Below are 14,834 nucleotides of genomic sequence, written 5' to 3'. Positions count from 1 at the left end.
CAGTGAGTTGGCGAGTAGGCGAGCAGGTGCCATAGTACCCGTAGTTTTCCCATTCCTAGTTCATTAGTTTTGTCCATAGTTAGCAATAGTTTAGCACAGAACCGGGGATTGTCCTTGGGTACATTTCTATAGTGTAGGTATACAGGGATAATCGTCGGTTTTGTGTCACCATTTCATTGAAGTGTTGCCTTCGGCCCCACGTTCGTCTCCCAAAAATCCGGGACTCTATAGTCCCGAGGTCTGGTGAAGACATACAATACCTATAGATAATAATCATAACATATTGGACCTACATCATCATCTCCCTAGCCTTTTTCCCAACTATGTCGGAGTCGGCTTCCAGTCTAACCGGATTCAGCTGAGTACCTACCATGCTTTACAAAGAGCGACTGCCTATCTGACCTCAACCCATAAGATAATAGACATACACTTAACTGAAATTTTTAACCCATTCCTGCAATTTAGGAGAGTTGCCCTCGATCTCTTAGGTATCATCATCGATCCTGAATTTGATGCCATCGAGACTTATTTGGGGAGTATATCCTTTAAAACAAAAAAAACCTAATCGGTCAGTAAACGATGCGATGGAGTTATGAGCAATGTTATGATTTTATGATGATGATTATGAATCGTAGATTTAGGATCCCACACCTTTTCCGTATACAGTAGTTTCATAATGTGCCGTAGTGACATAATGTGGTATGAGTCTAAAAAACTAACACTAGGGGCCTGTAGTGGCCTCATAATATCAATGCTAAAAAATATATATGGAGCAAAAACCCGGAATCGAGTGACACGACTAATGTTCGGTAAGGTAGAGCCGACATATTGTCGTTTTCGCTAAAACAAACACAAATTAAGTACAAAAAAATCATAACTAATTGAACATCACATAATGATGATAATTTAGTAATCTTTGATCACACTAATATAAGTAAAAAATATTTAAGTTTTAGTTATCTATAATCCGGGGACTTCCAGACATAGATAATAGAGTTTCTGCTGTCAGGGCGAGGCGGCGGTGCGGACAGTGCTGCCATTACACCTTTATTACCCCGTTTCATGGTCTTTTCAATACCTACCTAGTTTACATACATTTGTTTTAATCCACCGTTGTGTCTTATAGGCAGAATACATTTATTGTGCGTGCAAGTAGAAGCTTCAATAACATATGTAAACAGCATGATTTTGATCCATTTACGACAAGCGTGTCCTCGGCCAGAAAGTGTCTAAGCCTTTACCTACTTTTTTCATTAATGCAAACTGTAATATTTTGATTTTGTTATTATTATATTTCCTTTCTTATTGGCAGTACTCTTCTTATATAATGTTGTTCACAGATTTGTTTGTAGGTATATATCTGTATCTATACGTGGAGACCTGTAATTGGCTGTCCGTTTACCATACTGTTCTTAGTTTATTTTCTTTAGCTGTAGGTTTCCCATGTAAATTAAATAAATAAATAAATTTCTATTTGTCAAATTATCACGAACGTGAACGAAGTATAATGAAACCATTTCTACATGCAACGCTAACAATTTTTATACTTTTATTCGGTTCGTTTTAGTACGTATGCTGACGGTACCGGTCTAATAAGTCGCTATTTAAAGTTTTCTTTAACCGCACGGGCCCCACACACACAAGGGCTGATCCAGAGGTCTTAATATTCAATAAATTATAAAATAGTAAAGTACCTACTACGCATAATATAAGTTTGTTAAAAGGACATGACGATATAAAAAATATGTTATTCCGATTCCGAATTTTATTATATATATAATATCATTGTCTAAAATGGAGTTTTAGAGACTTTTATGGCAATGCCTGAATATCTACTCCACAGAATATAAATGATTATTTAGCTGAGTCATTGACACTTGACAGGATACCTATTGATACGAAGTTTGCCGCGTTAATGTTTTTGCGAACGCAGATCACTTCGCACGTGCTTTCGCATTCTCGGAGCTTATTCATTGTTGAACCGGCGGCCTTGTTGAAAGTGACCGCACCCATAATATTACAGTTTATTTATTTTACTGTATTACCTAAATAGTTTTCGCAATCTTGAGCGGGGGCGTGTGTCCTGCGGTGCCAGCTCCCGCGGGCGCAAATTGCTGCGCACTTCTAATCTAGAACTTATCAAAACATTCTAGAACATTGATTTGAAAAAACACACTTCTATAAACTGGTAAGTTGTGTATTGCCTTATTAATTACAATAAATATCTAATTGTACATATGTAAGCGTGGCTTAAATATTTCTAGGTTTTGTCTCAATATGTAAATTATAAAAACAATATACAGAGCCGGCTTTAGCGTTATCGGCGCTCGGCGAGTGTTTGGCGCCTTTTTCAGCTGACTACAAAAAAATGGGTGGGGATTCTCAACTTGATGGTGCGTTGGGGGTGATAAAATGATATAGCCGACATTGACAGTCAATTTTGCTCTTAAATAAATACCCATAGGTACGAATTGCATTATAGGTAGGTAAGTTGCATCACCTAGGTAGTACCAAGTTGTATGATTGAAATATGATCATGGGCATGCTGATAATTTCAATGTAAGTTTACACATAAATAAGCTACCTAGACATTACACCTATATTGATATAGGGAGGTAAGTATATACTTAAATAACTTTGAAGTACAGAACGCTAAGTGGTCTGCATGATTGTAGACATCACTAAGAGGACCCTCTTTAAAAACGAAGGTTCGATAACAGTAGATAGCGTTTGGTGACCAACAGCTACAGCTGATAATCTTGAATCTATAATGAGACAGTGTGAAACTACACAAAAAAAATACTTTTGTTTGTTAGTAATGGATAAACTCAAACACTACTGGACCGATTTCAAAAATTCTTGCACCTCTAGAAAGCTACATTATCTGAGAGTACCTAACATTTACAGTAACACGGGCTATATTTTAACCCGGCACGGGCAGTAGTTTCCGCAGGACGCGTTTGAAACCGCGGGAAAATGGTAGTCTATTTATACTATAGATGGGAATACATAATATAAACGCGTTTGTATTGATGGATGTATGTATGCAGTAGCGTAGCATCAATTGGCACTTTGGCACCCGGGGCGACTACCTATTGAGAAGAAGTGCTTTGCTTTTGCTTTTAGGCATCGTTCAGACCAAACGTATCGTCGGCCGCTGACTGTGAGCGCGCGTTACGCAGTTTATTGCTTTTCCATATATATTGAAATTGTCGTTCACACCGAACCGACTATACGCTGTTACGTCGTCTGTTGTAGCTGACTCTCAGTGGCCGATTATTTTACTACGCGACTATGCACGGCGGACGCGGATTGGCTACGCGGACGCAGTTGCCGAATAGCGCCGCTCCGCCGCGTACGCACCGCCGCGCCTCGGTACAGCACGTCGATAATTAGTGTCCCTTTTATATAAACTTAAACGTATTAAAGATAGTAACTCATCGAATGTTTTACTGTCATACGAAAATATTTCTTGAACTTATTTGGATAAAGTCTATATTCGAAATATAAAGTACGAAATTGACCAAGAAAACATCTCTTCAAATTTAAGGGATGTACCCACAATCTCTTCTTTTTATTATTTTCGTCTTCCTCTAGAGCTTCGCAAATGGCAACTATCTGAATGCGCATCATTTAATTGAAATATCAGTAAAACGTCTGATTTGAAAAAAATAAATTACGCTAGTTTTATCGTTTATAAAATACTACGAGCACCTTCAAATACTGAGCCCTTTTATGTGTAGAATAGTCAGCCGCTCAGCGTACGCATCTAGTGTGAACCTACAAGAGCCTATTCTTTTGTTCACACTTGTAGCGCATCGTACGCTATAGCCTATTGTCGGCTTGGTGAGTACGCGTACTGCAGATTGAGTCGACGTTCACACTGGGGCAGACAGTGAGTATACTCACAGTCAGCGGCGGACAATACGTTTGGTGTGAACAATCCCTTAGAACTTGTTAACTTCTTGTGTCCAAAAAACTGTAAAGTTTCTTCTAGTTTCCATACAAAGTTTCTTATTTAGGCCCTTTGAACCGCTTTAAGCACTTCTACTCACCAAACTTTCAATCCTACATAGAGGGCGGTTTTGTAATGATTGCACCCGAGCGCTACATGAGGTAGAGACGAAAGATGGGTATATATATGGTATGCGTTTAGAAATTTTCATAAAAAAATATCGTTAAAAATCGCCGCATTGATTTTGATGGAACTTGGCAGTACCTAAATAATAGGTAAAGCTGAGCCCTATATAACCGATTCAGGCACAGTTCAGGCAGTAGGTACGGTTGTGGAAATCGCTGCCGCCTGAATTAAGTAGCTCTTAAACTGTTGCTACTTTTAAAGAGAAACTTAAAAGCTGCTAATTATCCTCTTCTTCGTAGTCATATTATTATATTATGTATTTTTGTATTTATTGCTTTACATATATGTATAATTTATATACCTTTACCATGTCCTTTGTAGTTCTTTTACACGGTTTGTCTATTTTCATTAGAAATAAGCAGTTCCTTTGTACTATTTTATGATACTTCTACTTCTTGTGTACATTCTGTCTTCCCGCCAAAGATGTTCAAATGACAGCCGATTTTAATTTTTATTCAACAAATAAAATTGATGCCTCCATGCTAGAAACAAGGTTTCAACTATTGTTGTTTTTCCCTGACAGCGGTCTTTGTGGGTTTACGCCAACAGCAATATCAGTATTAACAAAAACAATACTTTATTTCCAGTAAACTACCCGAAGAAATGGATCCAGAGAAAGAAGAGTTAAAAACACAATTACAAAAATTGCTGCTCGCCGTCGGAAAAGGGGTGATAGAAGAGGTTGAGGATGTAATTAATTGGTTCGATCAGGATCTGGCGCGAAATAAACAAGTACTAGCCGAACTGTATGCCCTCGGCACCCGGTGCCCTACACAGAATGATGTCATCATCAGTGCATGCTTTAACAAACAGCCCGATATCCTGTATTATTTATTAAAGAAGACCAATATCTTAGACTACCTGATAGACCCGGCAAATGATGAAACAGTAGTACACAACCAGAGAAAGAAAGCGATCCAACACGCGCTACACTGCGATGCTTTCTGTATGGTCGAAATGTTATACGACTATTGGTGCGGTGACTTGTATTGGATAGGACATGACGTACGAAAGTTTGAGGCTCTTGGCAGGCTGCTTGAAGACGCTCGCATAGTCAATATAAGACGTAGACAGCAGTTACTTATAAACTATCACTCCCTCATTATGTTCAATAATTTCCAACAAACTATCTACAAAAGTCTTCCCACGAAAACTCCAAGTGAAATCACACGCAAAGAATTGGTTACTGCACTGGTTCGCGTATTGGGTATCTATGATAAGTTTTCGGAACTAGATATGGTTCGGATACGACATGATTCAGATGTTGAAGAACGTCAACTGAGAAAACATTTTGCAGACAGAAGCAGCATGTACTATAAAGGGCTTGCAAATGTAATGTACGAAGTTTATTATCGCAAGATGGACTTTAATGTTTCCTTGCTAATATTAGAGAATTTATATTTCCTTAGAGGTTGTTTAATAAAACGGTTCAATAAGACTGAAAAATACTTCAAAGATCATTCGGAAATAAAAATCCGTTATGAAAATGCGGCAGAGTTGTACAAACAAACTGAAAGTACAATCTATCACTTTGTCTACCGCACTTATGAAGACTGGAGGCTGTACCTACCCAAGGAGAGACTGATCACAGTAGAGAAGCATCACACGGGGCGTCACGAAGGTCACTTAATAAGAAACCTAACGTTAACGTACGATTCCCGTAAATTGTTTAACGGTTCCGTAATCTACTTTGAGCGAAAGAGATTCAAATACTTGTTGAAAAAATTTAAAAGAATATTAAAAAAACATATTCTCGGACGGGACCCGTCATCAAGTTGGATACAACAAGACTCTTCAGAAACGATTACAATTTTAGATAATAATTACCTAAAGCCTATTATGTACATGAAGAATCATTATGCTCTTAGAAAAATTATTGATTACATACAGGCTATCGAGAGTACTAATGGCCTCAATTTGTTAATGATTGAGAGAGTATTACAAGTAATTGGAGAAATGACCAAAACCTCTAAAGATTCTTGTCATATTTCGAAATCTACGAAAGCGTTCCTACAAGTGGCGCTGTCGGTGGAGACTACTAATCTGATTCACGACATCAGGGAGTTCGTGTCCCACGCCTACAAGGGACAGCTGACCACGAGGATACACAGCGAGAATCAGCATAAACAAACATTCCATCAAATTTTGAAAGATTTGAAAGAAATTAAGGAAGTATTTATTGCGATTCTTAAAATTTATAAATACAAACTTGATAAATCGTTACTAGATAAAGGTTTGAGTCTTTTAACTAAACGACTTGAACAATTGCCTGAAGCAGCATCACAAAACTTACAGATAATTCTAACCCAATATGAAACACTCAGAGAGGATCTGTTTTTAGAAACTAGCGACTTTGTTCAACAAGTTTGGAATCCCACAGGATTCACTATTCAACTTCTTAAAGAAATTGTATGGATTGGGAATAACAGAAATGAGATATCGTTAAAAATACAGAAAACCAAAACTAGCATGGATGACAGTGTTATTGACATATTACCCAACTGTATTCAAAGTATAAGAAGATGGCTAGAGCTGATCGCTGAAAATAATAATTATGTGAGTATGGCAAACACAGAGTTATCCAAATATAGAATTATGATACTGCCTGTTTGTCCCAATATGAAAGAAATTAACGAATGTCAAAAGGAAAGAAAGAGAATACAAAAAAAAAGAGGAAAACAAGTAAATGATGATTTGAAGGCTCTGGATGACGTAAAGGATTATTCAATTCATTGGAAATCCATAAAAAATCTTTTAAGGTTTTGTCTCGATGAATGTGAACTATTTGCTTCTATACGTCAACGTTTGAGTTTTGGTAGTTTAGATGAAACAAGTGAGCCCGATAATGTGAATTTAACAGAAGTACATCACGTTATAGAAGAGATGGAAGCCGTATGTTTAATGCACACTTCTACACTCGCTTGGTTAACCGGGAGGAGATTAAGTCTATGGGGTTTGCAGATTTACAGATCTTATAAAAGTGATTTCGCTTTCAAGTCGGAATATCCATCATTTACAGGAATAGAAACTATGTACGATATCAACGTAAACAACAACAAGGCTGTGCAGGCAAATTTGCCTAATGTAAAAAACTATCAGTTCTGGAGGATAGTTCAAAAAGAGTTGATACTGTGTCTAATCAATAGAGTAACGTTACTTCAAGGTGTATTGGGATACCCGCAAGTGGCATCCGACGCTCAACTCATTCGGAGATATAAGCAGGACAAGAAGTTTCGAATAGAATTGGAAATGCTACTAGCGGATATAGGCAATGTGTTAGGTGAGTGTAATAGTACTATAAAAATCATGAAAAAACCAACACAGTTACTAAGTGGAATTGACTTGGGCAACGTTCTAGATCACGGCGATCCATTTCTCGAGGTGTTAGCCGGTGTCTTCGATACGTACGAGTTGCCGAAGGCATATGTGTGTAAAGCTAAAGAGCTTGCTGGTGACAAGGAAGCAATCGAGGCACTGTACGAACTGTTCCAATCTGACGTGGACCACGCGACTATTAAAGGCAGTGATTTGAGCAAAATGAATGATGCTCAGAAGATCCATTACGCCGAATTCCAAAAATCACAGAACTGGAAAAGCTATGCACATATTTTTTTCGTCCCCATGAAGTGTAGACCCAAACCACCAGCTAACCTACCAACCAACCCACCGACCAACTTCTAACCAACTAACTTTAGTGCCGGATTTAGTTCTGATTTCGAAAATTCTTCCAACTCTGATGTTGGAAAGGTCTCTAAGTGCCATAGAATTTACATGTTGTACTTAGGATAGTTTTATAGAATTTTTATTTTGTTTACATATTATACACAAGTTTTTTCTGCATTATTTTTAAAGCCTAATTATTTGAATAATCTAAAATATATCAGAAATGTATTTTTCATATACCTAGACTGTTTTGTATTTCAGAAATATATATGAGTGTCTATCTATTATTCATATTTGTTAACGATGGAATTAGTTTTTGTTATTTTATCTTTTGTATTTTTTACCTTTTGATTTTTGTTGTAATATTTTTAATTTCATTAAACTAATAAATTGACCAACGAGGGCGAGGCTCGTACGCATTCCGAACTCCTTGCAGTACTGGCTGCAACTAGCTGTTTACTTTTTAGTTCGTCTTTTGTTTCTGTTTTTTGGAGTTGTCATCGCGCCGTCTCGCAGCGAGCCGCCCTCTCGTTTTTTCTCGACTTCTTTAACTGGTTGTTTTATTTTAAGGCCGGGTTTTCCCTCTTTCCCGGTGTTTACCGCAAACTATTGATACAGTCCACCTCCCACCGAGCACATCCGTTGGTCCTTCGAGCCGGATCGTTCCAGCAACTTGGATACTTCGTACACCGCGAACTGAGGAAAAAAAAAATGGTGAACACGCGAAGCGCGGCGCGCCGGGAACAAGATATTGAAGAACCTACGCCTACTAATGTAAAGAAGTCCGAGGCTAGCAGAAGACCATTGGTAAAATCTCCTTCTGCGAGGTCTTCGGTGAAGGCGCGGAGGGCACGATTGATACTCGAGGCGGCGGAACAAATGGCGCTTCTGAAAATGGAACTCATTGAAAAGAAGCTGGCTGCCGACCTGGCGAAGCTGGACAGCTGCGGCTCGCAGTCGCTAGCTGATGGTGAACCTGGTGAAGAGGAAAATGCGTCTCGAATCGAGGAGTGGGTGAAGACACAGCGCGTCACTAGCTGTCACGACGATGCGCTGCGCCCGGCACAACGGCAAGACGCTGTCTTGCAGCAATTGGATAACGCCGGCCCATCCCAGCTCGGGAACGTGCAACCAAACCAGAGCGGTACTGACGACGGCACTATGCACATGCAATCGGCATGTGTGCTTAAGGACCTAGCCGCCGCCACCGCAACCACCAACGCCAACCAGGCAGAAACTAAGCTGCTTAACCAACTGTCTATGCCAAAAGACTTACCGAAGTTTGACGGTGACCCGCTTGATTGGCTACAGTTTAAGCAAGCATATGAAGAGTCTTCTCAAGTCAGCAAGTTTAGCGACCGAGAAAACTTATGTGACATCACTGCATGCGGACAACCGCATCATCGCCTGCTGCACTACGTGCCGACCGCTACCGCCGAAGAGGTCGTCGCCCCAAGCACGGCGACACAATCTGGTAGTGAACCAATTGAAGTGGTAACTCACGTTAAGACGAACGGCAACGAATGGTCAGTGCGGTTGAAGGTGGTTCCTGTAATGATTCACGGACCTAATGGTGAATTCCGTGCAAGCGCACTGCTGGACGACGGCTCCACAGTCTCATTGATTAGCGCGTCGTTGGCAGCGCGCGCCGGTCTGCGCGGGCGTACACAAACCATGCGAGTTCGTGGCGCATGGGACAAGAACGAGCTAGTGTGTGCGGCAGAACTAGTGGACTTAATCGTTTCTAACAAACTCGGTGAAAAGTTTAATATAAGTGCGCGTAGTGTCAACGAACTGAGCTTGCCAGAACAAGGGTCATTGAACTTTCAGTGCGAGACCTATGACCACTTACGCGATATTAAAGACGATCTGTGTTTTGCGTCGTTAAAACCCGACTTACTGATAGGGCAAGATAATTACCATTTATTATTACCTTTAGATACACTAGGAGGCAAGCCAGGCGAGCCGTGCGCCACCCGCACGCCATTGGGTTGGTGCCTGCACGGCAGGGTACCGAGTACACAAGCTCAGCACGCCGCATTGTGTATGTCGGACGTCGCGCCTGTTGTTGTCTCCGCGACCGACGAGCTGCATGATGAGGTGCGACGTTACTTCGCGCTCGAGTCAATGGGTGCCTCACCATCAAAGCCCCGACAGAACGCAGAAGATGAGCGCGCCTGGAAGCGCCTCGAACAGACTTCCACGCTGCTGGACGGAAGGTGGTATGTCGGCCTCCCGTGGAAGGACGAAGACTGTACATTGCCCGACTCGTTACCTATGGCTATGTCACGATTAAGAGGCGTAGAACGCCGACTGAAAATGAACAGTGGTTACGCGCAGCGATATCACGAACGGATACAGCATTTAATTCAAAATGATTACGCTGAACAATTAACCGATGATAAAAATGTGTGTCGAAAGAAAGTTTGGTACTTACCACACTTCGGCGTCGACAATCCTAATAAGAAGAAACTGCGGTTAGTCTTCGACGCTGCCGCTAAAACATCAGGAATCTCTCTAAATGACTATCTACTAAAGGGGCCAGACCTACTTATGTCACTATTTGGAATTATGTTACGGTTCCGTGAGAATAGAATAGCCGTAACCGGAGACATAAAAGACATGTTTTTACGAGTGAAGATTCGCCCTGAAGACCAAGATGCATTTAGATTCATTTATCGGGGCAACCCAAATGAAGATTTCGACCCAAACATGCTAAACGAACCTGTTAAAACATTCGTCATGACGTCACTAATATTTGGCGCCAATTGTTCACCGTTCGTCGCTCAATTCGTTAAGAACATAAACGCTCGGCGTTTCGAGTCATCATTGCCTGCCGCCGTAGCTGCTATACTGACGCAGCACTATATGGATGACTACATCGATAGCTTGCCCGATGACCAAACAGCTATTGAACTAGTAAAAGAGGTAACACGCATACATGCTCAAGGAGGCTTCGAGATACGAAATTGGAATAGCAATAGTACGGCAGTGCTTGATAGCCTACCACAAGCGACGTTGGGCGACTCTGCTGTAAAGTTCAAAATGGGCGAGCAAAATGACGGCGACCGAACACTTGGTCTTATATGGCACACGACCGACGATACTCTGAGGTTCGACATGACATTCAAAAAGATACCAAAAGAAATTATTGACGGCGAACGAAAACCTAGTAAGAGAGAAATGTTACGAGTAGTGATGAGTATCTTCGACGTTTACGGCTTCTTATCACCATTCACAATTAACGGAAAAATTCTATTGCAAGAAACTTGGCAACTAAATATCGATTGGGACGACTTAATTAGCGACGAAATATTTATAAAATGGAAAAAATGGATTTGTTTACTGAAATCGCTGGGAGATATAAAACTACCCAGATACTATCAATCGGTAATGAGTGCGAGTGGGACAGAAAAGCATCAGCTGTCGGCTAATGACCTCGTCGACCCTATGAGCGCTACGAGCAGCGCTACGCCCGTAGCGGACAACACCAGTGCTACGCCGCTGCCGTCGACGACACTGAACCAAACTGTTGTGAACAGAAATGGTTATAAAGAACTCGAGATGCATGTATTCTGTGACGCGTCTGTGAAGGCATTCTGCGCTGTGGCTTATTGGAGATGGATTGATCACGACGATAACATACGTGTGGCATTCATTGCTAGCAAATGCAGAGTTGCGGGGAATAAGCCGATTACAGTACCGCGTCTCGAACTACAGGCCGCTGTGTTAGCATCTAGACTCGCGGAGACTATTACTAACGAGCACAAGCTGAAAGCTGTAAGGAGAGTGTTTTGGAGTGACTCTACAACGGTACTCCACTGGATCAAAAATAACGCTCGTAATTACAAGATGTACATTGCCAATAGATTGGGAGAAATTGACGAGTTGTCTCGAATACATGAATGGCGCTATGTACCGACTAAGCTAAATATAGCAGATATAGCCACACGAGAAAACTACGATTGCTCGGTGTTACAAGATGAGTGGCTACGGGGAGCTACCTTCTTGTATAAGCATCCGGAATATTGGCCGCTAGATGTCGTTGAACCTGCGAACAAAGAGTTATTAGAATGTGTAACAGTAATTGATAACACCATAGAAACCTGTACGTTACCTGTACCTGAACCTTCACGCTTCTCTTCATGGCTACGCTTGTTACGAACAACAAGTCAAGTACTTACCTTTGTTGATAACATTATCAAGGCCATCAATAAGAGAAAACAGATAGCTTCCACCTGTAATCTGAATGATGACGTGATGGACAGGGCCGAACGCTTACTAATAAAGCACTCACAAGCTTTATCATTTGGAAGAGAGATTAAGCTACTTCAAGCGTCTACGGCACTACCTACTTCGAGTAAGCTACTTACCTTATCTCCGTACCTAGATGAGCACGGAGTCCTGCGATGTGGAGGCCGCATCAACGCTGCTCCTGAAATAACTCCAGACGTTAAACAACCTGTAATACTAGATGGTCACAGTCACATTACTCAGCTGATTGTGAAGCATTATCACCAAAGAGCTTTCCACGGCCACCAGGAAATGGTGGTTAATGAGCTGAAACAGAAGTACTGGATTGTACGTATTAGACCTACTGTTAAACATGTTATTTCAAAATGCATGCTGTGCAGAATCAGGCGTGCACAGCCTCGACCTCCTCGAATGGGAGACTTACCTGAGGGACGATTGGCGCATCATCAGCGTCCCTTTACCCACACTGGAGTGGACCTGTTCGGACCTATGGAAGTGACCATAGGACGCCGCCGAGGAAAAAGGTACGGCGTGTTGTTTACCTGTCTCACTGTGAGGGCTATACATGTTGAGCTCGTAGGAAGCCTTACTACCGATGACGTCATAATGGCTCTCCGACGAATGGCAGGCAGACGCGGGTGGCCGCGATACCTTTACTCGGATAATGGTACTAATCTGAGAGGCGCCGACAAGGAGTTGAAGAAGTGTGTCTCCGAATTGGATGAGAAACTCTTAGCTGACGGAGTACAGAGTTACAGCATGACCACTACATGGACATTTTCCCCCCCCCGCCAGCCCACATTGGGGTGGGGCATGGGAGCGACTCATTCGCTGCGTGAAAAACGCACTGAAAGTCGTGCTGAAAGAGCGAGCACCTCGAGACGCTGTTCTACAAACTCTCATGACAGAGGTTGAAGTGATGGTAAATAGTCGGCCCCTCACCCATGTGAGCGTTGAGCCGAACACTGACGAGACATTAACACCCAACCATTTCCTCCTTGGCTCATCCTCAAACCTACCGACTATGGGCACCTTTGATGAGTCAGATACATTCTTGCGCAAACAGTGGAGGATTGCTCAGCAGCTGGCTGACTCATTCTGGCGACGGTGGGTGAAGGAGGTGCTGCCGGACATGCGTCCGAGAAAGAAGTGGCAGCAAGAGCAGAGGCCCTTACAAGTGGGTGACCTCGTTTTAATTGTCGATCCCGCATCCCCACGAAACGTTTGGCCACGCGGCATAATTCGAAGAGTGATGCCAGGCCAAGACGGCCGCATCAGAGTCGCCGAGGTGCAAACAAAGTCGGGCATATTGCGACGACCGGTAGCACGAGTTGTGTATATAGCTATCGGGAATGAGTGCTGACGCACTGGGGTGGGGGATGTTAACGATGGAATTAGTTTTTGTTATTTTATCTTTTGTATTTTTTACCTTTTGATTTTTGTTGTAATATTTTTAATTTCATTAAACTAATAAATTGACCAACGAGGGCGAGGCTCGTACGCATTCCGAACTCCTTGCAGTACTGGCTGCAACTAGCTGTTTACTTTTTAGTTCGTCTTTTGTTTCTGTTTTTTGGAGTTGTCATCGCGCCGTCTCGTAGCGAGCCGCCCTCTCGTTTTTTCTTAACTTCTTTAACTAGTTGTTTAATTTAAGGCCGGGTTTTCCCTCTTTCCCGGTGATTACCGCAAACTATTGATACAGTCCACCTCCCACCGAGCACAATATTCATATTTATTTGCATACCATAATGTTACCAATCTATGGAGTTTCTTGCCGGTTCTTCTCCATAGGATCCATTTTTTGGAACCGAGCATTTAGCTATTGACGTTTCTTAAGCGCATGTGAAAAGTCTATGTGAAATAAAAACCTTTGAGTGTTAGATCAAAGCAAGAGCCCAGACGCTTCATCCGCTGTAGCTGCTGTCAGACATATTTATTTTATACTTTCTATACTAATATGTAAAGAGGAGAGATTTGAACGTTTTTATTGTCACATAGGCTCCGTAAGTACTCAACCGATTTGAAATTTATTTTAATATTTGTACGCCTTCGCGGCAAAACATAGCGCATAATAATAAGATCCATATGTGATACACCTATGTTTTACAAATAAATATTTCTTATTCGGAATAATTCGTTTACTATTGGAGAGCTACCATTCCTGAATAACAGAGGCTTTTTTTTTTTCGGGGACGATAAAAATTTCCCCTGAAAAAAGCAAGTAACTAATAATTATTATTGGCTATATCCTACTCAGAGAGGATTCAAATCTGCTAATAAACTAGGTTCCTACCTCAATATCGCGAATGAAGTGCGAGTAATCACAGCGTAATGTAGGTAGGTACCTATATTTGATAAACATAAAACACATACTTTTGATAACAGGTACAACAATAACGTGTTCACATTGGTTGTACCTACATTAGGTATTTACCTTGTTTTTTTTGACATCATTTATTTATTCTTAAACATATTAATGATTAATGATTTTCCTAGGTGATGACTAGATGGCGCTGACCTAGGTAAATGCAAGGAACGGAACGTCATATAATTTTCTGGTCGTAGGTATAACGAAATATGACATCAACAATAAAAAAAAATGAAAATAGGGAATAAACATGGAATCAAGGAGAAAAGAAGTCAGATTATAATCCAAATGCCCAGAGAGATTTTGAAAACGATTTGTCCAAAAATCTGAATTTTTTGGGTGTCAGCTCAAAGGGCTCGGTGCAATGTTTTTTTTTACTTGGCAAAGGCCATAGATATAATATTACTA

At 41.2% G+C, this 14,834-nt stretch overlaps 2 protein-coding genes across 2 annotated transcripts; both read left to right on the top strand.

Annotated features, from left to right (window-relative positions):
* The first annotated feature begins 1,896 nt into the window (after positions 1 to 1,896).
* LOC126056688 (uncharacterized) lies at positions 1,897 to 8,355 on the top strand. Its single transcript, XM_049850429.2, has 2 exons — positions 1,897 to 2,188; positions 4,729 to 8,355. The coding sequence occupies exon 2, from the start codon at positions 4,745 to 4,747 to the stop codon at positions 7,820 to 7,822; it is 3,078 nt and encodes a 1,025-aa protein (XP_049706386.2). The 5' UTR covers positions 1,897 to 2,188; positions 4,729 to 4,744; the 3' UTR covers positions 7,823 to 8,355.
* Positions 8,356 to 8,515: 160 nt separating this feature from the next.
* LOC135117548 (uncharacterized) lies at positions 8,516 to 13,421 on the top strand. The gene is made up of 2 exons (XM_064036956.1): positions 8,516 to 12,762; positions 12,854 to 13,421. Exons 1-2 carry the CDS (start codon positions 8,516 to 8,518, stop codon positions 13,419 to 13,421), a joined length of 4,815 nt encoding a protein of 1,604 aa, XP_063893026.1.
* The last annotated feature ends 1,413 nt before the right edge of the window (positions 13,422 to 14,834 follow it).

Source organism: Helicoverpa armigera, chromosome 11, assembly GCF_030705265.1.
Source record: "Helicoverpa armigera isolate CAAS_96S chromosome 11, ASM3070526v1, whole genome shotgun sequence".
NCBI lineage: Eukaryota > Metazoa > Arthropoda > Insecta > Lepidoptera > Noctuidae > Helicoverpa > Helicoverpa armigera.
This window is presented reverse-complemented; position numbering and strand designations above follow the sequence as displayed.

Coding starts and splice junctions, on each gene's coding strand:
- LOC135117548 (XM_064036956.1), top strand. CDS start 8,516: ATGGTGAACACGCGAAGCGCGGCGCGCCGGGAACAAGATATTGAAGAA. Junction 12,763..12,853: donor GCCGACAAGGAGTTGAAGAA/GTGTGTCTCCGA, acceptor CCCCCCCGCCAG/CCCACATTGGGGTGGGGCAT.
- LOC126056688 (XM_049850429.2), top strand. CDS start 4,745: ATGGATCCAGAGAAAGAAGAGTTAAAAACACAATTACAAAAATTGCTG.